Raw genomic sequence first — 24,482 nt, forward strand, 5'->3', positions numbered from 1 at the left:
ATGATTTCACTGTTACACATATTCTGTCCACATTGTCAGCAAAGTAAGGCTCTTTTTAAATTATGAAACGATTTTGTGCATGTTTTCCCCTCTAAAAAACACCTGTAAATGATTTTAGCTGTAAAATGTTTCAGGATTGTGAAGAAAACAAAAACGCAAAACAAAAAAAAAAATCCAAAAAATAAAGACCAGGCTTCCTAAAAAATAAAATAAACCAAAGAAAATCCCTCTAAATCTACAGCAATATTTTAACTGGAAAAAGGTCCATTTTCTCTGGTTCGTCAGTATAAAAGGTTCCTTTATTTATATATATTTCAGTTTTTAGGATGCAAGTTCATCTTGCTCATCTTCTCATGTATGGTCCATTGAGAGACTGCTTGGGCACCCCAGCAGCATTCATGTAGCTGTGATGGGAGGGGCCAGTGTACATCATGTTTCCATGAGGGTTTGGCTGCATAGGCTGCTGGGTATAGGCCTGGCTCCCCATCATTCCCATCTGCATCTGCATAGGATACTGTGCTGTCTGGTTCATGTAGGCAGGGTTACTATGGTAACTGCTGTTCATCATAGGCTGTGTCATTCTGTAGCTGTTCATGGCATTCAGGGTGTTCATATTCATGGAATTAACATTGTAAGGGGTGGTTGGCATTAGGTTGACTCCCATGTTCATACCCCGTTGAACAGCTAACGTACGAGGACCAGCCTGCATGGCAACTGCGGGTGGGCTGCGGCCATAGAGCTGCTGCTGGTGTGCAGTTGCAGAGGGCAGTGGTGCTGATTTAGAGCGAATGGAAATATGCCCCTTGACTGGCATTTGCCCCTGCAACCTCTGTGTATGTGGAATACCAATATTGGTAGCAGACATATTACACTGAAGCAGAGGTGACGTGAGGTTCATGGTGGTGGACGCCAGGTTTGGTGGGGGTGTCATAGTGGCTTGTGCTTGTGGAGTGCCTGCTAGCGGATGAGAGGGAGCGAGCTGAGCCAATCCTGTGTTGGACAGAGAAACGCTGGTTGCATAGGAAGTCACAGCAGGAGAATGGCTATAAGGCATGGCATGAGGGTCCATAATGGTGTTTGTCAGCTGCTGCAACTTGGCTAAACTGAATGTGGCTGATGGTTGTGAATAGCTCCCAGCACCAAAATCCCCTGGAATCCTCTCATAGATACTTATGTTACCAGTGCTTCCTGATTCAGGTATTTCCATGATCATGGGTGCTGGGGTGAAGCTGTTGTTCATGCTACACTGAGACAGCGGAGGTTGCTGCTGGGGTGGAGGTGGGGGCTGCGGCTGCTGTGACTGAGGCTGTTGCTGCTGTGGCTGCGTTGTTGGTTGCTGGTTACTTGGAGGCCTTTCTACTACACAGCTCTGAGGTGACTTGATATTGCAGTTTGCTGCAGGCTGGACAGTGTTTTGCTGCATCATGCTGCAACTGCTGCCAATGTTTGCCATTTGCTGAGTGACAACACAACTGTTCTGAGTGAGGCTGCTAGAAGAGGACAGTCCTCCATATGAACAGCTGCTCTGGGAAGAATTATTTCCACAAATGCTGCCTCCCATAGTGGAGTCATAGCTGCTGGGGTTTTCATAATTCTCTGTAGTGCTCTCAATGCTGCCAAGGTCACTGAAGCCACTATCCACCACCTGCTGAGAGTGGTCCGATACTGAAGGCACATCCATCATGGGGCTGGTCTCCATGTTCTGCATAGAGGGTGCGGACAGGGATCCTTGTTCAGGACTTATCTGGGTGTAACTGCTCTCCAGAGCAGGCACATTTGGGCTGCTGACAGAACGTACAGACTGGCTGGGGTGGGACTGAACAGAGGATATTGGACTGTTGTGTTCTGAGGCCTGGCAATCTTCAACCATTGATATCTGAGGATCCTCCTCAGTCTGGGTGTAACTCTGCAAAGTCTGACAAGCTGCAAGAGTTTCTTCACAGTCCTGGTAAGCTACATCATGCTCATTGCTTTCCTCCTGTGTCAAGGACTGGACTGCTTGAACAGTTTCAAGATCTAGTTCACTATGAGGAATCTCCTCCTCTTCCTTTAATTCAATTAACCCTTCTTTATTACTTTGCTCTTCTTCGTGATCATCTTCAGACCCAGGGACGTGCTCCGAGCCCACCGATGTCTCATTGGAAACCTGCTCTTCCTCAGAATCTGCCTCTGCTTCATCTTTTTCTTTTGCATCTTCTCTACTGCTTGGTATGCTTGTTTCTAAAAAACATTCTTGCACCTGAGGCTCCTCCTTCACCCCTTCTCTAACAGGCTGTTCCTCCAATTCTTTTTTCTTCACAGACTCCAGATGACCGTCATCTTCGTCATCAGCATCATGATCTTCATTTTGATTTGTCACTACTGCAACTTCTTCTTCTTCCTCATGCTCATGCTCAGGTTCGTCTAGTTCTTGCTGTTCTTCTTCTGATTGCCTTTGCTCTTCTAAAACCCGTGGCTTCTCCTCTACCTCCTCTTCTATCTCAGGCTCTTTTACTTCTGGCACTGGACTGCTGTTGCTGTCCACAGGAGAAACTGCTCTTAATTCACTGCTGGCTATATCTTCCTCTTCTCCCTCTCCTACCTCTTCTGCTTCCATATTCACATCTTCCTCTTTCCTTTCCTCACTAAGAGGCAGCTCTTCTTTCTGCTCAACACTTTCTTCTTTATCTGAAATTTTGGGCTTACGGCCTGGTTTTGAATTAGCTACCACTGCATCAACTCCTTCATCCTGAACTGATGGTGGCACCTTTTCCCGGTTCAGTTTAAAACCTGGTTTTCGACCAGGTCTTTTCTTCCAGTGGACTGGTTTTCGGCTTTTCCCTTTTGGCCATCCCTTCTTCTTTTTCATGGGTGTAGAAGTATCTGGCTCAAGTGAAGAATCCTTTGCTTCACATTTTCTCAGCATAGATAATGGTTTCAAAGTTGGGTTACCTGAAAACACAAATTGAAAGATACTGTTCAAACATTTTTGTTTGACCTGAGCATTCATGGAAGCTTTCCCAAGCATTCCCATCATGTTTATCAACTTTATATATCAATACTAGCTTATAGATTTATTGTGAAGGGTAACAAGAAGGATCAAGGTCTGCGCATTAGCAATCACATTGCACATTACATTTTCAAAGAACACCAATGCTTTCAAGATTTTGCATGGTCAAAGCTCTGAGCCTTTAATACACAACTCAAATTAAACACTAGACTATACGATAAAGTCCTGGAAAGACTCCATCCTTTACAAATTTTATTTATACAATATGTTCACAAATGAAAATGTTCCAGTTTAGGGGAACACATGAAGTTGCAAGAAAAGCATGTTTACATTTAGATCTGTATTTTGTGCATCTGCTGAAGAAAGGAAATATTTCCACTTTTTTCTTGGCTTATGCTTATTCTTTGGTATTTCATGCCAATAGAAATACCCAGATGACTGAATTTGGCTAATTTTTTCTTTTTAATCTGAGAAATCATTAAAAGGAAGCTGAATTTCTCTCTCATCTGACATTTATTTGATGAAGCAAGTTTTGCATTTCAGTGACTTTTCAAACACTAGAATAGGTTCAGAGCTTATACAGCCAGAAAGGAATGTGAATAATTTACTGAGAATTTACTGAATACTGTAAGGCATTCCCTAAATTAATTTTGGTTTGAACCTGTCAACTAGGATAGTCAGTGACATTTTACACAACTGTTGGTAAACTACTGCAACAGTTAATCATTGACACTAGTTGATATTCACACTTTACCATCTGAATTTCTGTCTTCGGATACTGAATTTACTTAATCTGCTTTTGTATTAGTTTTCCTTTTATCTGCTAGGCAGAAAATCTCTCTTACCAAATAACAGTTCTCACCTAAGTAATGTGTAAATTTATCAAGTCACTCTTTTGCCTCTGCTTTCTTTGAATCTATCATTATAGGACATTTGTTCTAGTGTCTTAATCAGCCCACGACTGTTCTTTGAACTATTCCAGTTTATCAATACTCTTATCAAGTGTGAATAACTGAGTAAAGATGGCTGTAATAGTTTCAACAAAGCTAAATAAAGAGATGACAAAATGTCTCTACTCCACTTGAGATTCCCCTGTTCATATCTTTAAGGATCATCTGAATCTCTTTGGCTTTGAGCTAGAAAACCATGCTAATTACTGGACATGACCTTCAAATACTCTCTCATAGACTGTCAGTGAATTGCCCTTCATTTCATTTACCAAATCACCTCTTTTTCTGTCAGCTGCTACATTATTTTTTAATCTACCCATAAAATAGCAGTACAGACAAACAGACGACCCAGACCAATCTCCCTTAGAATAGAATAGTTCTGTTGGAAGGGACCTACAACGATCATCTAGTCCAACTGCCTTGCACCCCACTAATAACAAAGCTGCTTAATTACGCCTTGTTTGCAGCTTGATTTATTTAATATGTATTAGCTTGATTCTGTAACATTTCAGCTTAAGCAAATGGTTTTGATTAAGTCAAATACCTCTCAAAACACTAAGTAGGTAACATCAATTACCCTTATTAACCAAGCTGTAGTCTTGTAAAAATATATCATTGTCTGACAAATACATTTTTCACATACCAGTGTTCATCTGTATTGAGCAAATAACCCTCCCTGGACTTTCTACTGAGTAATAAGCCAATCATCCTACTATTAATTTAGGATGAATGTCACACGACATCCTGAATGTCATCAGGATGAAAGGCCCAACGATGGGCCTGTAATTAGGTTGGTCATCCCACTATATGGATGTACGATCAATTTTCCCCCAGTATTCAGAGTACATTTATTCACATTTCTGCCCTTTCTACCGTCTTAAAAATGTTATTGATTCCACGCTGTGAATTTCCCAAGAAGACCTGTTTTAAGTCCACAGTGTTGCAATGATGGTAAAACTAAATAATGTGCTCCTAGTAGTTCACAAACGCTTCTTAAAACCTAACTATAGGTCAGCTGAGTTACTCTTGCCCTTTGCTCAGACAGGCATTTACTCTAAGTATCTCTGATGAGAAGCATTCTGAAAAAATTCTGGGTATTAAAAAATGAATTTAAAACAAATACTGAATTCAAAATTCAACAACTCCTTTAAGTCATCCATAAAACAAATATTTGGAATGTGAATAAAGGAAAGAAAGGATCTGCCACAGTCAGCATATCATTGGGCAGGAAGAAGGAAATGCTACTTTCATAGTATTTGTTAAAGCATTAACACTTAAGCCCTTCCAAAAAAAAAAATCCACCTCTTAAATAAATAAATAAATAAATAAATGAAATTGCTATTTCTCTTCCCCTTCTTTCACATTTCCTATCTACTACAGAGGATTAAGATTTACCACCTCTTAGGTAAAGACCCTTTGCTTTATCTGTACTGTCATGGATTTAATACTTTTAGGAATGTAAAAAAAAAAAAAAAAAAAAAAAAAAAAAAAGAAGTAAATGATCTTATGATGGCAGGCTTCCCTTATAATAATTTAGGTGTCCTGCAAAATATTAAAGGTGTCCAGTCTGGGCTCCCCAGTACAAGACAGACATGGAGTTACTGGAGAAAGCCCAGCAAAGGGCCACTAAGATGCCTAAGAGACTGAAGCATCTCTATGAGGAAAGGCTGAGAGAGCTAGGACTAGAGAATAGAAAGCTCAGGGAGGATCTTATCAATGTGTACAAATATCTTAAGGGAGGGTGTAAAGAAGATGGAGCCAGGCTCTTTTCAGTGGTGCCCAGTGCCAGGACCAGAAGCAATGGGCACAAACTGAAGCACAGGAGGTTCCATCTGAGCATGAGGAAACACTTCTTTACTGTGACTGAGCACTGGAACAGGCAGCTCAGAGGGGTTATGGAGTCTTCCCCCTTGGAGATACTCAAAAGCCATCTGGACATGGACCTGAGCAACTAGCTCTTGGTGGCCTTGCTTAAGCAGTGGAACTAGACAAGATGACCTCTAGAGGTCCTTTCCAGCCTCAAGGGACTGTGATTCTATGATTTTTACCATACACACTTGACACCGTCTTCGCAAAAAAATATGGATTTGATGACCAGTCAAGATTTTACGTGCATCATTTTTTAGGATACTGAGAAACATATGCATGTGCTCATTCAGTTGCACTTAGTTAAACGTCAGCGTGCACGCAAGCTTGAACAGAAGATCCTTACAGTACTCACATTCACAGTAAAACTTGCAGGTAGAACGAGGAAAAGCAAAATAATACAGCCCAGGCTATTACAGAGCTCCATCTTCCCCCACACAACACTAATCAAGTTGCACAGAATTGGTAGAATATAGAGAGACAAGCTTTATTTGTTTTCTACACTACAGAACACACTCTGTCTTCCAGAATGCCTAACCCTCATTAAATACTGGCCTCAAATCACCACACTATCCATTCTCACTGTAGCCCTGACAGCAATCATAACCAATTCTAATTCTCATCAGACACCAAATTTAAGAGACTGCAACGTTACATTTCAGGAAAATCATAAAACACTTTCAATGCATTGCCTCAGCTAGAGATTAATTTCTCAGAGAAAAATCTAATCCAAACCACCCTTAGTCAGAAAATTTAAAAAATAAAAGAAAATAAGTTACAAGCAGGTTTCTGTAGTGATAGGAAAACTTCCAAAAAATCTAAGCCTCTTATAAACATTCCTAACTCATAGTTATGATTAAAATAGTCTAAATCTGAACCAACTATTACTGACTGCAATATGATATTTCTGAATTGTCACAAGGCAGTGCTGCCCCCCTCCCCACAGCTTAATTCTTTATTAAAAAAGGCCAGCTGTTTATGATGACTGATTATCCCCATGGGCTAACATGTTTGGGTAATTGAAAGTACATTGTATTTTCTCTAAGATCATTACAATTTTACTATGTATATATGCAAGGGCACCTGCATTAAAGGCATAAGCAGCCAACAGATACTGTTTGATGTCAGGAGCAGCAATACCCTAAAAAATAGTGTGCTTACTACTTTATTACTTCAGAAGTTCTGACAAATTAGCAGAAGTTCAGAAAAAAAAAAGGCAACAGAAGTGACACAAGGGAACAGAAAGCACTAAATTACAAGTGGAGAGTAAGAAAGTATTTATAAAGTAGGCAAGCAAGAAATTTATCATTGTAGTATATAATGGGTATGAGTTAAAACAGTGGCTTTCCAAATACCATTTTTGATCCCTGGGCACTCTATGGACTATTTGTAGTCTGCAAAAGATGGTTAAAAATCACTGATGTATTTTATAAAGCAATATATGTGTGTGGAATCTCTAAAGGGATCTGCATCTCCACCAGAAAACATTCAGAAGAGCACAAATGAAAAAGACTGAAAACCACTTATCTAACAGATCTTCTCCCACCTCTATAGTCTTATTAATGGTGCTGGAGTACCATAAAAATGTATTTCATGAGTAACCTGATCACAGTAGAATTTAAAAAAAAAAATGCTGACTGTGCTTATATTCCCACTAAGCAAATTTAATGCTGCATCGACACATGTTTGCACTATGTTTACATAGTTATATACTGCTATAAGGATTTAAGGGTAACCAATGCTAAATGGATAGTATACATGGCTATAATCATATTGATGCTTTCAGTATTTAAGTACTTTTAAAGAAAAATTCTCCTCTGCTAACCACAGGCTAATTGAAAGCCATAAATTAATGAGTTCGTTCCAGTAACGATTTTTTATTGTGGGATAATGGCACCATACTTCTCTTTCACACAGTTCTTTGTTTTTATTTGGCTGACTGCCTTGCACTATGTAGACCATCAAGAGAATGGAACATGCAACAGCCATAATGAAGATTACTAATGGAGCATCTGAATGACAAATGTTTCTTTTGAATTGTCAGTGCGCTCTAAGTAACCAGTTCCAACCAAATAAGTTTATTTTATGAACTGAAGGTTCAGAGAACTTTAAGGAGATATGAGGAGCTGAGAGGCAGGACATGCAATGTGATGAAGAACAGGATCTCAAAAGAGACAATTTATTATTTCTCTTCGTTACGGAAAACTGAGGGCTCTCCAATTCATTTCTGTTTTATTTCTGTAAGCGACCCTGCTGCATAGGTTTTTCCACAATCACAGATACCAGTTCCACTAGGAAAGCTGAACCAAAAGGATACCCTGTGATCAGGTCATTGCTAATAAAATAGTTACAAGCATGCACCATATTTTCATAAGACTTGGAAATGTTTGAGGCTGGTTTGACTGGTAATTTATGCCTAACCCTACATTTTAGCTAGAAGTTACAAGACAAGGTAAGCAGGTTGTTACGTCATAAGCTAGCATCGTCTGACACTCTCTGACACACTAGCTATATCAAACTTTCAACAGCATACCACCAAACATACCATTAGTGTCATCAGACTCGTCCTCATCTTTGGACTTCCTCTTAGAAGAGGGTCTATGCCTGAGTGTGTCTGTTGGGGCTAAGTGTCGAAAGTACCCACTGGGCAAAAGTTCATTCTCCTCCTCTTCATCCTCCTCCTCCTCTTCCTCCTCCTCAATCTCAAATGTAGGCTCTAATCGGGGCATAGGTCGTTCAGAGTCCGAGTCCTCAAATGGTTCATCCAGCACTTCTGTGGTCTCCGAGATCGTTTCAGTGACAACACTGCTGTTGTGGTGCTTACGCTTGCGGACTCGCCTCTTCCGATGAAGGATTGGTTTCTGAAAGTGGAAGGTGGGAGAAGAGAAGACATTTTATCATGTGCAGTAGAAATAAAACACTCATGAACAGAAAACATGAACAGCAGAGTTAAACAGTCTAAGCAGGACCAGAGGGCTCCCTTCTGGAATCCAGACTTCACTAGAAATACTGACCAGCGCCTATCTTCAAGTTAGACGGATGTCAAATACAATGCAAGACAACTGGCTTCCATGAAGATTGCTAGATTGACATTTGTGTAATAGTATAAACCATTTAAACAGCTGAAGCTAACGGCCCATCCCTAACAGCTGAAAGTTCAGAGACACTGCAACACAGATGTGAATAGTTTAGAATAAGCCGCAATGATGATGATAATATAGAAGAGAACTTTTAGTGCAGCATCCCATGAAGAGAGAATTTTCTTGGTCATGTTGACAGCATTCCCATCTCAGTGGTAAACCATTCCAGAGACTTTATGCTCTGATTTTAGTTGTTTAGATAGCATTTGTGTTTTGCAAGCTTCTTTTGGAAGTAGGACCATATCTGTTTCTATTTTGTCTGACTGAGTAAAGCTTTAATAACCAAGGTGGAAAAATCAAAAGCACAAGGCAGAAGTTAGAATTAAAAAAAAAAACCTGCCTCTGATTCAACAAAACACACCACTACAAAAAGACAGCAGAAGGCACCCTCCAGACAGAGTTCTGGCACACTGAGCAGATGCTACCTGTACGCTTAATACATACCTCATGAATTGCACAATCCTTCAGAAAGCACCAGCATACTGACAAAACAGACGGCATGATATAGTCAGAGACAACAAGAAATAAGGCACACACCTTTCGTTTTAATGTTGGCTTGGTGAGAACAGGTGGAGAGCTTGATCGAGGACTCAGAGGCTCATCATCTTCCTCTTCACTACTCTCACTAAAACACCTCAGAAGTGCCCTATCACTATCGCTGTAGTGGTGGGGTAATCTGTCACAGTCCTCTGGGAATCTACACTTCAGTGGCTCCGTATTCCTTTTCAACTGCCCTCTCCACCTCTCCATACCTTCGCTGTACCGCCGACGGGGAATTGCAGATTTTTCACCTTTGCCATACTGTCCCTGGGAAACTGCAGATTTTTCCTCATCTTCAGCATACCGGCCTCTTGGGGCTGGAGACTTCTCCTCACATTCACCGCATCTTCCTTGCAAGGCCGCCGACTTCTCCTCACAGTCACTGCACCGGCCTCGTGAGGCTGCTGATTTCTCCTCACATTCACTGCATCGCCCACTGGGAACTGCTGTTTTGTCCTCAATGGGCAATATTGGCTCATTCTCACAAAAGGGCTCACGAAGTTTTTTGCCCTTGCGGTTCCATCGACCTCTTCGTGATGGCTGACTGTTTGCAGGAAGACTATCCAAGGGAAAAATGTGCTTGTTTGGCCGTGCAGAATTGGCTGGAGCAACAATGTCTGGCTTTTTTTCACTCTCTGTAGGTGAGTAAGGCTCTTGCTCTTTCTTCTCCCACGACACAGATTTTACCATCTGATTCAAATAAAAACAAATAGATTTCACACTTCCTATTTAAGCATGTGTGTCAATCCTGAATTCAATTCCACAAAAGCTTTTGAGCAAGAAGTCAGAAAAGTTTAACAAGAATGACTTTTAAGAATCTGAGAATAACAAAAGAATTGACCTTTACGAGATTGTAATAGTGCTAACTGCTACTCCTTTCCTCCCAGGTGTTAATGTACCTCAATTAGCTTCCCAATAAGTGACTTTGGTCAGCAGCAGCCATCCAGTGGCCTGCTGGAATGCAAACATCATCTTGCTACATTCAAAACACACGGTATTTGTGTAATTTTCAAGAAAAAAAAGTGAGACAAACTTGAAGCTATTTTTCCATTAAAATGCACAATTAGTTTAATGTAAATACAGTAACAGCGCATAATTTGCCTCTTAGTATTCTGCTCTGTGCTCATCACCTGATGTGAGAGTGCAACCCTTCAAGGACAGCAGCCTAGACTTCAGAAACCTTCACTGCTCTGTGGGCAGTAATTATAAAGCAATTAGTGGTTTTGCAAAAGTACACAGCAAAAACCTTTGGTGAAAAATGTTAAAAGTTTTTGTTGATTCATTTCCATTTATGCTATTTGTCACTTATAGAAATGCTGGGTCCTTCAAACCTAAATCCATTTAAATAATTTGATGAGAGACCAGGTTGCTTGAGAGTGGGAGGCAGGTTTTTTGTTTGGTTGTTTTTTTGTCGTTGTTGGGGTTTTTTGGTTGTTGTTTTTGTTTGGGGTTTTTTTTGTTTTTCTAATACCACCTCCCACTCACTCTCTCCCCCCCCCAAATCATTAAGGGTAGAAAGAGCCTTTTTACTCTTTTCAGAGATAGTCTTTAACCTTTCTCTAGACTATGCCTCAATGTTTTCCCTATTTTTAGTTTCTAATCTGAAACTATAACGCTACCTGAACTAATCATGACTGCATTGGTTTTTACGATTATGCCAAATGCCCAAGCCTGGCATAGCCTGCCCAAGCCTTGTTAGCATTGCCTGCAAAAGCACCGAATGTAAACTATATGCCACACAGAAGTAACAGATTCACTCTTACACTGGTCTCTGGATCCTTTTCTTTCTGCTGTTGTTGCTCTTCATTTTCCCCATCCTCTGTCTCCTCTTCTTCATCTTCAGAGACAACTGAGTTGGAAACTATAACAGGTGTCCAACGCAGACATTCTGCATCCACATCTATAGGTCGGACATTAGTTCTGAGCTTTGCCATATGTTCCTGGATAAGTTTCTCCCGACGAATGATCACAAATCTAAACAGTAATAATACTCTGATCAACAACAGGCTACATATTGTACATGTCATGTGAAACAGATATTACAGAAAAATCTGTGTACTCTCAATCAGTGCTGCCATGAGTAACTTCAGACAGGACAGAAAGCTCATTAAAATTGTACAATTTGCATTACCGTCAGACTACCAGAGAAAGCATCTTAAAACTGAGAAAATGTTGTTAAATTCTTTCCACTTCTTGTTAATGGTGAAGCCATTATCCTTCCATGGATAACGTTCAGCTGCAGAGTATCACTTGCGGAGTATCACTTCTATTATGTGTTAAATGGACAAGGGGTATGACATTTGGGGAACAGGCAACATAAGGTGAAGGATACTGAATGGTAGTAAAAGGACTGCTTTAAAAAGTTACAGTCCCACTACCAGAGTGGATTTTAATCAGGGGGCTGGGAGTAATATCGGTGATTAAAGTACACTGTGAAACAAGGACATAAAACTGTTCTCAGATAACTTCAAGTTTTCCAAATAAGTTCCAAGTTTAACAAAAACCAACACAGAATACAACCCCACTCCCAAAACTGCTATGGTCTGAATCAAGAATAATTCCCAGTATTTCACTTGACTTGTACGCTCAGCTGGGCAAGCAGACTACCTCTATTCTATACCCACACTCCTCATTTCTCCCAGTGATCCATCCCACTGTTCAAGCATCCCATGTTAATCCATACAGTTAATGGCATCTTTGAGGTACGGAGAAAAGGGGGGAAAACAACTGCCTGCTCAGTGACTGGAAAAATGAACAGATTTCTCTCTAGAGAAGGGAAGTTGCTGTTCTTTGCTCTGTTTTGCGAGTATGTTAGACTGATTAAGCTGAGGGACCCCAAGAGAACATGGCCAAGAGACCAGCTTGCTTTCTCTCACAGCTGCAAATCTGATCCAGCTTTGGAACTGAACAATTCTTACATCGCACGTGAGCATCATAAATCTCTACAGACAGTATTTGGACACTTAAGTCTTAAATAAAAATCAAGCTTATTAGATGTGACTTGTCTCCAAACACCATTAAATGTCATTCAAATACATCTGAAGCTATTTGGAAATACAACAGGACTCCTGTACTCACTGATCACTACGGAAGTCAAGCATTCGTAAGTGATGTAGAGTGGAAGTGATATCTTGAGGGCAGATTCCAGTCAGCTTACTCAATTTCTTGATGCTTAATTGCTTGTCACGTTGATGATAAAGGCACTCCAATATTACACTTTTCCAATAAGCCATATATGAGAGGCGCCCCAGGTCTGACAGGGGCTTCTCTGGTGATCCTGCTTGACCCTCACGCTTTGAAAGCAAATAGCCTAAAGATATACAAGAAAAAAAATTTAAAAAAATTAGCATATATAGCTTCTGTTTCTACCCCAATTCTACAAAGGCATTTTTCCAGAAAGTAGCTGAATGCTGCCTACAAGACATAGATTATAATTTTGAAGGATACACTGAGTGGTCTGGCTGATTTTTTTTTTTTTAAACTCCTGTTATTCAATGATAGAGTATGAGATTTCTAAACTACGTTGCACTCAGACTTTGGCTATGGGCAATGCCACGAGATGGCAGCAGTTGCCTACCTAGAAACTATAATAAGCCTGAAGTACACAGTCTGCTGAGTATCTTCCAACTGCAATAGCAATTTTGAAGATGACAGAGGGAAAACATATTTTAGCAATTTAAAACTAATATGGCAAACAATTTTCTTGAAAATTCTCTACTGTCAAACTTCAGGGCCATACTGGAGAGTACCAAGCTCTAGCTGCAGAGACTTAATTAATTAAAGACTGTGATACACTGCACAGGTTCAGTAAAGACCGAGAGGTTATACCCTCCCCAGTATGACAAAGGGGAGAGGGGGGAACCAGCTGACAAACGCATCTTCTCACTGCTGCTCTAATATAGCCCACACATGTTGATTTCTCAAGATACATCGAGTTCCTTTGTTTCACCAATGTTTTCAGAAGAACAACAACTTATCTACACAAGGATATTTACCAGCAAAATAATTCTAATATAATTATACCAGTAGGGATTTTCCTCTGGACATTAACTCCAAAATTAGCATGTTCACAGGGAGGGCTATATTAGATTGCACTCAGCATAATGAGAGAGATATAGTTACAGTGGCAAGTTTCCCTGTGAACTTGCTGAGATCTATGTATGAATCTGAGAATTGTTTGAATATTCAGAGCCTAAGTATGTCTGGTTTTGTTGCCCTCAAAGCTACATTAAAACGTAACTATGACTACGTTTTGCTTAAGACACTCATTCACTTGATCGAGCTGCTGAAGGTTTCAACAAACTGTGCAGTTTTAGGGTTGGCTTTCTGTAGAAAGAACTACATGCGCAAGGTAAGCTTCTGCTAAAAACACTATACTGACACATGCCGATAGTTTCCACTGTAAGCTGCTACACAGGAAACATGAGAATTAGGGGAAAAATGATCAATTTGTCTTTAAAATTGAAGCTTTCCAACAATAAGAGTAAATTGTGAAGTTCAGATTATTTTGTAAGCTTTAGAATCTTTTGTCCTCGGACGTTTTTTAATTTGAAAAATATCCTCTTCCACAGTTAAGCCTTTCTTTAAAATATGAAAAGACAAAGACTAAAAGAAGTGAAGAAAAAGTTCCTTACTGAAGTCAATTAGGAACCTGCCATAGCCCTTACGCTGGTATTGTGGAAGAATCATTATACAGGAAACATTGTACTTCTGTTGGCAGTGTTTTTCCTGTTGGAAAAAAAGCAGTAAATTAAAAAAGACCAGTGAGAAATAGTAGAAGTTGTTCTATACAAGTCCCTAATTACTTCTATAGCAAAAACTGAGATAGAAAGCCACAGTCAAAGTTTCTTAGGAACAACAATGTACATGAGCCAAGGAAAGACTTTACAAGAGAGAATAATATTAAAACTCTATTACCATCATTTCAGTTCAGAAAAACAAAAATAATTAAACCTTGATATAACTACCACTTCTGCTTAGATACAATGCAGTAAAGAACATGGGCTGCACAGCAGATAAAGTTCAAAGCATAAATCTGAAGGCAGCTAAATTCACTGAAAAAGACTGCACTATTCCAGTGAATCTTTAAACGTTATAACCACAACATACTAAAATCCAATCTCAAGTCTGCTGTTCTGAAGACTGAAAAGAAAAGCTTCAAGCTCTTTTTAAATAAGTAAAATGATTACAGATAAAAACCTTAAGAAAAGGCCTATCTGAAATCTTGGCCCTGTTCTGTCAAAAAAATAAAAGGTTTGAAATGAGGTGCAAAATTGCCAAACTTGTTTGGAAAACAATGCATTTACAGAAGGAAAGATGAGATAGATCTACTTGGTAACAATGTTCATCTCACAAACAGTACTACCCATCACCACCAAGAGTAGGAAGTCATTTGAAGAGTGGGGGTTTTTTGAGCTACTAGCTGCAGTACAAGTTCCTTAGAGAACATATGCTATTCAACATTACAAGTTGGTGTAGTTGGTGGTCTCTGAATGTAACATAAATAAAATCTGGTTGCAACAGATGTCTATACCTGTATTGCACAATGTATTATATAAAATGCAAGGGCCTAAATTACAATTTAAAGACTCTGAAGCAGCATTTCTCACCATAACAAATGCAGTTCCAAGTCTGAAGTACTCAAATACTTGCCTTGGAAAAGTAGCCAACAAGGTGACAGCCCTTGACATCATTCTGTGTCAGCACGTAGAAAAGAAATGGCTCCACATCGTAATAGAGAGTCTTATGGTCCAGGAAGAGTTTGGCTAACAAGCACAAATTCTGGCAGTAGATAGTGCTGACATTGCCATCAACCTTACAGAAATGAGGAAAAGTTTTTGTCACTCCATTTGCTGTCATGCAAGGACACGCTTCATCTGGGTATCCCTGTATGTCTGAAATGTCTAACATGAGAGGAAGACTTCTCTGTCACAGGCAGCGTCTCAAAGGACTTAAACTTCCACAGCATAAAGGCTGTGGCCAAGTCACTGTTACATTCATTAGCTTAAGAGAGAACTTAAGATTCATTTTCCTAAAATGAGAAAGTGTTTTTACAAAACGAGCCTTCTCATATGTTTTATGGATGAATAATCTACACATGAGGTCAGCTCCCGCTGCTTGCTTGTAGTTCTTCACTCTTAGCAACCGAGTGCTTCAAGAATGAAGATCTTTAGGGCTATGGGAAACTTATCACACAATTGGGTGCTGAAGACCATATTTTATAGATAAAAGTGAGTGGCTTAGTTTTCTAACTTACCTCAAAGACTGAAATGTTGTTTTTTCTATAAATTTCATTGGCTGGAGGATGAAACCAGCCACATTTTTTCATATGCTGTTGGAGAATAGTTCTGCTCTTCATATACTTTAGACAGAATTCACAAAGGTACAACTTGGGTAGCCTGTAAGCAAAGAAAAAGAAAGATCAAAGGCTGAAGATACAGGCTTTTGTATAGAATTCCTCACTCCTGCAGATAGAGAACTTGATGAAAACAAATTCAGTATATACTGACCTTGCATATGTGCTAATCAGGCCAAAAACACCTTACCATACTTAAAGTCATGGCACTTACTCATTCTGTAACAAATGCATATTAAAAAAAAAAAAAGTACTTAATATCCTGCATAATTACTTTTGCATTATTAAGTTATGTCAGAAGAAATACATGCATCAACTAAAATCCTAGAAAAAAATAGCAAAAACCCCCCAGTTTTGCACTAGTGACGCTAGGACGGATTAGATAAATAGTTCCTATTCTCTTCCTTCCCGCCTCGTAACAGACAGCTGTGTGTACCCCTGAGCAATGGGTCACAACACCATCTATCTGTTTGCTTTAAAACCATTTTACATACTACATTGACATGAACAATTTGAATGCAAGTGTCCCGATATTGTTGTGATTTAATTCCATTTAAATACTCTAGCTTGGGCAGGGATGCTAATTTCAGTTACCTTCAATGCCTTTAGCAGAGCTAGAATAATTCCTCATGACAGACCACATGCTGTTATTAAATGGTAGAATAAAGAGTTTAATTTTCTCTCTCTAGCTATGGCCTTTAGAAGTTATTCCTCTTTCTGAATAAGTTCAGAGACTTTGCAGTTTAGACAGTTTGCAAATTCTTAAGCAAGAGAACATCAAAACAACTATATGTACATCACAGCAGAACGATCTTTCAGATGCCAAAACATGTAACATTAATCATTTCTTCTTTAGCTGTGCGGAACTACATACAGCATAAAAATAATACAAAGTAATTCCTGTGAAATTTCTATTTATTTTTCTCTTTCAACTCCCATAGATAGTATACAGCATTTCTAATCAAATCATTTAATACACAGTTAACATCCTACTCCCTAAACAAATTTATTATTTTTTATCATGAGGAATGCTACAGTTGATTTGCTAGAGGGAAGGGATGGCATCCAGAGGGACCTTGACAGGCTGGAGGGGTGGGCCCATGCGAACCTCGTGAAGTTCAACAAGGCAAAGCGTAAGGTCCTGCACCTGGGTCTGGGCAATCCCCAGTATCAATACTGGCTGGGGGATGAATGGATTATGGGTGATGAATGGCTACACAGGCAGCCCTGCGGAGAAGGACTTGGAGATACTGCTGGATGAAAAACTGGACATGAGCTGGCAATGTGCACTTGGAGCCCAGAAAGCCAACCGTGTCCTGGGCTGCATCCAAAGAAGCATGGCCAGCAGGTCGAGGGAGGGGATTCTCCCCCTCTACTCCACTCTTGTGAGACTCCACCTGCAGTACTGTGTCCAGCTCTGGGGTCCTCAGCACAAGACATGGACCTGTTAGAATGAGTCCAGAGGACAGCCACAAAAATGATCCAAGGGCTGGAACACCTCTCCTGTAAGGAAAGGCTGAGAGAGTCGGGGTTGCTCAGCCTGCAGAAGAGAAGGCTCTGGGGAGACCTTACTGTGGCGTTTCAATATACAAAGGGGGCTTACAAGAAAGACTAAGAGACACTTTTTACCAGGGCCTGTAGAGATGGTACAAGGGGCAATGGTTTTAAACTGAAAGAGGGTAGATTTAGATTGGACAGAAGGAAGACATTTTTTACGATAAGGGTGGTCAGACACTGGAACAGGTTGCCCAGAGAAACTGCAGATGCCCCATCATTGTAAGTGTTCAAGGTCAGGCTGCATGGGGTTACGAGCAACCTGATCTAGTGAAAGATGTCCCTGCCCACAGCAGGGGGGTTGAACTAGGTGGTCTTTAAAGGTCTGTTCCAACCCAAACCATTCTATGATTACACATGTAAAGAACCAATGTACTCTGAGAATCAGATACTCTAATCACTTAGATGCTTAATAACAGCCCAGTATCAGGTCATTTAGCTGAGGTTGCTCCCTCCTCAGAGTGTGGAATATGTCAGTTCTTTGGGAATTCATCTAATCATATATTCCTGTGGCAGTTCGAATGCTCACAGCATATACAGGTTGTTGCAGAGAGCTTATCAACTTTTTGCCTCAGCCTAAAAAGATCTTAGGATGTCTATTAACTACCATGAAAAGTATCTGGATTATGCGTACTTTGCTTCTGTCCTACATTCAGATAGAATCTTCTTAAGATTTCTACGCCTGCTTTCCCATAAACACTGAAGCAGAACAAAGGAGAAGAATGTTCAGTCATACCTCGAGTATTCCTGTGGATATGGGGAGGAGTACCAGGTCTGGATTTCATACTTGCCAAATTCGATGACAGAAGGGCATCGGACTTGTGGATCAGGAGGCCCAGTCACCCCTACTTTCTATGCAAGGGGGAAAAAAGAAGTTTTCATGAATTTCCAAGTGAAAGACTTCTAAGCTGAAATAAATTAAAACATTCTCATCTACACAGTCCATCATACTTGAACTCACAGAGAATTAGGAAGATGCAGATGTTGCTTTCTGACACTAAAAACCAGTACCAGTCACACTTCAAGCAAGCATGTGATTCACAAAAAGGATGAATTAGTAAGCATTATCATACCACATACCTCCACTACCTTTCACACTGTTGCATGTCGTAGTTTTAAATACAAATTAGTACACAGCAAAATTTAATACAATCTTTTTTCAGTCCCGTCGCTACTTCCTTTCTTGTTATTTCAATAGCCCAGAACAGAAACACATAAACTGCTCCTGAGGTTAAGATCTAGAATACTCAAATATCTAACCTAACACATCGGTGTCTTCCCAGCTCCGAGACTATATGTACTACTGTGAATGTAGTATCTACCAAAACAGTATTCAGGGTACGGCTACCTGCAGGGTGCAGAAGACTTAAAGAAAAACCTCAAATTATTTATTAGAAGGAAAAAAAATAGAAAATACAATATTTTAAAATTACTTACACAACCTTTATTTCCCCTGTCTCTCTGATAGCAACTGTATATTTTATGGGAACTAAAAATACGGGAACTAAATGCTCTGCTTTCAAAGAAAACTAATGTTTTGTCAATTCATTAAGATTTTCTCTCAAAAGACTGTCACTCACACAATTAGAAATCCAAATATTCCCACTGGTCTTGCATTATCCTATGAACCACCTGGACTGCAAAGCTGTTAATAAATGAGACCATGCTTCATGCAAGAGGTCAGAAACTAATGTGAAGAGTACCAGTGAATTACCTATACTTAAATTTATGCTAGCAGAGTGAATCAGCTATACCCATGACAATGGTTTAGAGTTTGAAAGGCTAATATTCAAAATTAGCATTTTTCTAAGTTTCCTAAGTGGGACTGGTGGAGGCAGAAGACACCTCACAATCTAATCCTAGGCATACACATTTTAAGGAGCTCTATCTAGATGAACAAGGACAGTAATCTCCTATGAAAATATTTAATCCAAGAGCTCCAAATAGAGCCATCAGTAACTGATTCATGTTTCTTTCTATTCTTACTCAGAAGATAAACAGAATATTCCAGTAGTCAGCCAAATAAGGTCTTAGAGCTTAATACCTGCATATGATCCACAACCACCTAATTATTCCCCTCCCCCCAAGTTTATGGATTTATTCCTTAGGCTTCTTCTTTCATCTTAGGCTACCTACTAGGATGGAAACTAGGTAAGAGAGTAAATTTGTCTTACTTCAACTCACAAGACAGATTTAATAGGAACAAACTCCCTGGTATTTAAGAAAAAGAATTAAGACAATACTATTAAATAAGCACAACCTTGGGTGCTAAAAGCTTTTGCTATTTGTGAGGATTCCATGAGGACAGGAAAGCACAATCTCTGCATTTTTGGTAACTGATACAAGGTTGCGTGCAACACAAGAATTTCACTCCTTGGCAGAACAAATCACCAAAAGAGCAGTTCATGAAGGCCGCTCTTTATAGCTATGATAATCTATAGTTAAGCACTTCCTGCACTGTAGTTTCAAAGGAATCACTATTATCGCCCAGTACAATAGGTCAATAATAAACACGGTTATCATAGGCATCTGACAAGTCTTAAGGAAAACAGAGTAAGATGCACCTGCAACAATGCGTCCTGCACTTGTGCCTTTTCAGCACCAAACCCCTCCTCCAAATGAGCGCCCAACACAAGCGTAGAGACCCAGCTCCCATACAGCTGTTTCCACATCACAGCCATTAGAAGAAAGCCTTCAAGAGCAGACTACTGCTTCAGCCTCTATGCTAGCTGCAGATAGCTCTGAATGACTTTCTTCTTGAGCATTTAATATGCAGTATCTTTTCCTCAGCTCACTCAAAAGCCTGTGATAGGTCACTCTGTATTTCCATTTTCTTTGGCGAGGCAGTTAGCTCCGTGTATACGCACAGGGTCCTTGTATCAGCTGCATCACAACTCTGGTCAACCCTTTCCTCACCAAAACCAACCAACTAGTCACCTTACATTTAACGTATTTAATCTACAACAAGTATTTTCCCCACACAGCAGGGGGTGGGGGGGAATCTATACAAAACTTGCTCCTTTTTCTAAGCAGATGTTTGGAGATTACTGTTTTCTCTATTCTGAGTGTATTTCCATAGATTTCATTTCAGATCTTCAGTTATTTTTCTAAAACACAATTATGGTCACAAGCCATAATCTCATGTGCGATTTGCTCAATGATGCACCTGCTGAGTTTTTTTAAAATCAATCCTGTAACAAAGTTTGAAATAAGCAGTGTTATACAGTAGTATTGTATTTGCACCTCAATAAAAGAGTTAACTGCACTTCATCTTAGTCTGCTTTATCACACATATAGTGTAATTCTGTCTTATCACAATTCATTGTTTGTTCGTTCTTTTGGTACAGAGACTATATTTAGTATAGTGGAATTAAGCCAGCCTATGACAGAATCAGGTAAATAAACAGAAGACAAATACCTGAAGAAGTTTAAAAGGACAGTTATACTTAGTAAACCACTGTTCAGGGAAGTCAATGCATAAATTCAGCTGACCCCTTTGGCTTCAGAAGGAGTTAAGTCTAAGACTATTCAAGTTACTGAAATGTACAGGTAGAGAGATACACACACACACTACACATGTATATGCACATATATGTGCATATAGACACACAGAGTAATGCCCTATGCTGTTCCATAAGGAGTTAAAGTATCTAGAAAAAGAATGTTTTAATTAGCCAGAGGCCCTGTGTGACCCATGCTGCTAGCAGAGAGTCCCATATTTTATTTTTTTAACAGTCCACACGTTTTACCAGCTATTTAACAGCTCTATGTTCTGACACAACTAAAGACATAGCCCTCAAGACTTTTTAGATGCCCACCTTAACCTCTTATGCTCTTATGCTCACTGTTATATTATAGTTCAGCTCTCTTGAGGTCAGTTCCCCATTACTCTCAAGCAGCAGAAACCAAACACATTAGCTTCTATGATAGACTGACTGATCTGGAATCTGTGTTTCTTGTTGTTTGTTGTTGGGTTGGGGCGGGTTTTTTGGGTTTGCTCAAATTTCCTTTACGGGCTTGGTACTGAACTGCCAGACACTCAAAAATTAACTTTACCTGCAGTGCTTGTTCCTGAATATCTCTAAACAACTCCATGTCTTTTTCAGTTAAGACATCCTGGCTCCCAAAAAAACGCTCCTCATTTTCCTGTTTTCCATCCCAGCCATCCTGATTGTCTGTAAATGAGAGAGAAAATTGTCTTCACCTACATTTACAAAGGAGTACATGCTTTTTAGTGCAGCAACAAATATATTCTGGCTGTATTCAGACACTGTGCCAAGTTTTTTTGAAGGGATTTTCTATTCAGATTTGGGATCACAAAGAAAGAACCGGTTCTGGATTTGTGACCATGTAAGAAGTATTGTCATATATTTAACCAGGTCCAAAACTCACCACTTAGACATTCATAGTATCATGAAGGCATTTGTAACAATGAGACAGTTTTGGATAAGTGGCTTACCGCTATGCCCGTTTCTCACAAACAAGGATCATGACTACTTAAATGCCGTATCTGGTGCAACCAAAACCAGGACACTTACATTCATCACCCAAGAAACACCCCATCCACAAAAAAAGCAAACAAAACCCACAAGACACTTCACCTCACCCCCAAAGCATTAAGATACATTATTGTTCTTCTGGCACCAGCCAGGCTAATGCACATAACTATTCTAAAGCTCTAAACCTTGTATGTTATCGTGGAATATTTTCCACTGCTTGCTTAGGAACAATTCAAGCTGTGAAACTATTCAACAAGACTGTAAAGACCTGAATACAGAGATTAAATCAAGGTCCAGTCATAGATTAATGTCTTAAGCTAGAAAAAAAAACAAAGAAAGTAGAACTGCATTCAAAAGAAGGGATGCTCTCCAGCAAGAAGGTGCCAAACTGCATGAAGCTGGCTCCTCTATGGCTGAGAAAATTAAGAAACATTTGCATACAAGCCTATACCATAGATCGGAAACTCATGGGTCTGTCAGACTGGTTTTAATTATCTGTTTCCCATTTCATACTTCTACCTTGCTGTTCTTATTTTCATTAACCACTCCCTATGTTACTTCTTTCAAATGAGACATTATTTAGCACATTTCCTGGGGCTATCTGCAAGACCCTCATTACCAAATGGCTTTTTACCTCACAGTAATCATTTAATCCCTCATCACACATTGCCATCATACATACAGAGGCAAAGGTCTCTAGGATCGCTTCCTGTTTCCAACTGATATTCTACCTCAATGCACCAAAGATAACTGCATTTGAGTGTTAACTTTCAGCTCAAAGTTTCCAGCCTCTAATAATTCTACTCACTTCAACATCCTAGCCTTTGAACATTTTCTTGATGTACAGGATACTTACATTGGCAGGGTGAAAAATCTTTACCTGTGGGCCATTCTGAAGTGCTAGATTTCCTGGTACCCTTTTTCCTGATCCTATACTGCTGAGAATAGTCTACCACTTCCCCTCGAGCTTTTCGTCCATCTGGGGAGGGAGTGAAGAATTTAGTAAGGCCATCTATAAGCCCTTTGGTTTTCTTGTTAAACTTCAAGGTGGTGCTGCCATCTCTGCAGAAGTCCAAGACATCTGTCTGCTCCAGGTATCCTCCTTCTGATGATGCTGACTGGCTGGAAAGAGCCATCTTACGCTTCCGACCCCGACCAGGGCCAGTTCGAACTTTGCTGAAAGGACCTTTTGATCTAAAGAATGAGAAGGGGAAAGATATGGTCAGACGATTTGGTAAAGTGGTTTGTTTTGGGTTGCAGAGTAGACTATCATCTCTCCTACTTATTTATCAATCACACAGAAGCTAAATGTGAGCTGAAGAATTTAATAATAAAGGAGTAGTCAAGAGCCTGTGCACTCTAGAGGAGCCAGGATTCTAAACATCTCAGTAGAAGTACTGTACTATTTTTCTCCACACTGAACATTATGTGCAATTAATCTGAGTATAAAATTTTCACCAAATTTAATACAACATTACATTTTTAAATCAGTAGCCAGAACGAATACATTGCACAGAAGGTTTCAATTTATGCAGTCATTAAACATTTACACTTGACATTTGTCAAAGTTTTCATACTGATAGGAAATTGTCGTAAGAACTACACAGAGAGTTAATGCATGCAGGACACGCACATTAGCTAAGAACCTATACCACTGATGGTCATCTTAGCAGGCAACAGTGTTGATCTCCAACCAGCTGCCATCTTTCAGGTTGGAAATTTTAAAACTATTGAGATAACTGAGTATTTAATACTTCTCAGAGGGATTGTCCTAGGCCGTCTGCTGTTTCAGGAAGCTGACTGTTTTTAGCTACAATCTTTGCAGCTACAGAGGATAGAAATAGGCTGCTTTTTCCTAAAAAGACAAACTAAGCATCCGTGCACAATTCTGTGGATATATTTTGCAGGTGAAATGATGGAACAAAGGCAAAAAAATTGTGAATAAATCATGAAATAAAAATTAAAAGAGACAAAACAGCAATAGCAGATAGCTAGCTTTCCTTTTGCCCCTCTGAATTTTATTGGGAGTTACTCTAAGCAAAGGTATCACGCAGACTGAAAATAATTAGGATGTTTAAGAGAGGCATTCCCTCTATGTTTTTATAAGCATTAAACTTCATAAGGTTTTTTTTCCCGAACATCCTGTGGTGCTATTGGTTAGAATCAAGTGGTAGTTCAACTTTTTTTTTTAAGCTGATTTGATGCCCAAAACAGAAGTTCTTGTGACATGCTCCTTCATTGTTTTGTCCCCTGCACAGTCAATAATGCTGCATCACAAGCAGCACTGCACAGCAATCTTAATTCAAGGAAATTGCTCTGGCTAAACAGTTATCCAAAGAATTCCTGCCCACCCAAATCCAACTGCCTGATGACTGGCTGCCCCACAACAACCATGATAAGGCCACACAATCTGTCCCAGCACAATAGAGTGCTCCACAAATGCAGAAACATGTGGAATGGAAGCAGAAAGGGACCAAATATTTTCTGGCAGCAGTATCAGATTAAATATACGTCAAACAGCCACCTCAGATGCTTTATTGTAGATTACTTAGTTTCTCTAAACACCAGAAAGGGTTCTTGAGAAAGGCA

The 24,482-nt window shown here is 39.7% G+C and overlaps 1 protein-coding gene across 2 annotated transcripts in view; it reads right to left on the bottom strand.

The window, feature by feature from the left end:
* Positions 1-306: 306 nt before the first annotated feature.
* Positions 307-24,482, bottom strand: part of KAT6A (lysine acetyltransferase 6A) — a 49,820-nt gene continuing 25,644 nt past the window's right edge. Inside the window, exons 8-18 of one of the 2 annotated variants that reach the window (XM_072846129.1) lie at positions 22,774-23,087; positions 21,451-21,569; positions 18,131-18,246; positions 15,742-15,883; positions 15,138-15,299; positions 14,120-14,213; positions 12,564-12,795; positions 11,249-11,459; positions 9,483-10,175; positions 8,351-8,666; positions 307-2,931 (exon numbers count right to left, since the gene is read on the bottom strand). In XM_072846129.1, coding sequence (XP_072702230.1) covers positions 344-2,931; positions 8,351-8,666; positions 9,483-10,175; positions 11,249-11,459; positions 12,564-12,795; positions 14,120-14,213; positions 15,138-15,299; positions 15,742-15,883; positions 18,131-18,246; positions 21,451-21,569; positions 22,774-23,087 — 4,987 coding nt within the window. In that variant the 3' untranslated portion in view covers positions 307-343. Of the gene's footprint in view, positions 2,932-8,350; positions 8,667-9,482; positions 10,176-11,248; positions 11,460-12,563; positions 12,796-14,119; positions 14,214-15,137; positions 15,300-15,741; positions 15,884-18,130; positions 18,247-21,450; positions 21,570-22,749; positions 23,088-24,482 lie in introns of both variants that reach the window. The other variant, XM_072846127.1, reaches the window with a different exon arrangement.

Source organism: Ciconia boyciana, chromosome 25 (assembly GCF_034638445.1).
Source record: "Ciconia boyciana chromosome 25, ASM3463844v1, whole genome shotgun sequence".
Taxonomy (NCBI): Eukaryota; Metazoa; Chordata; class Aves; order Ciconiiformes; family Ciconiidae; genus Ciconia; species Ciconia boyciana.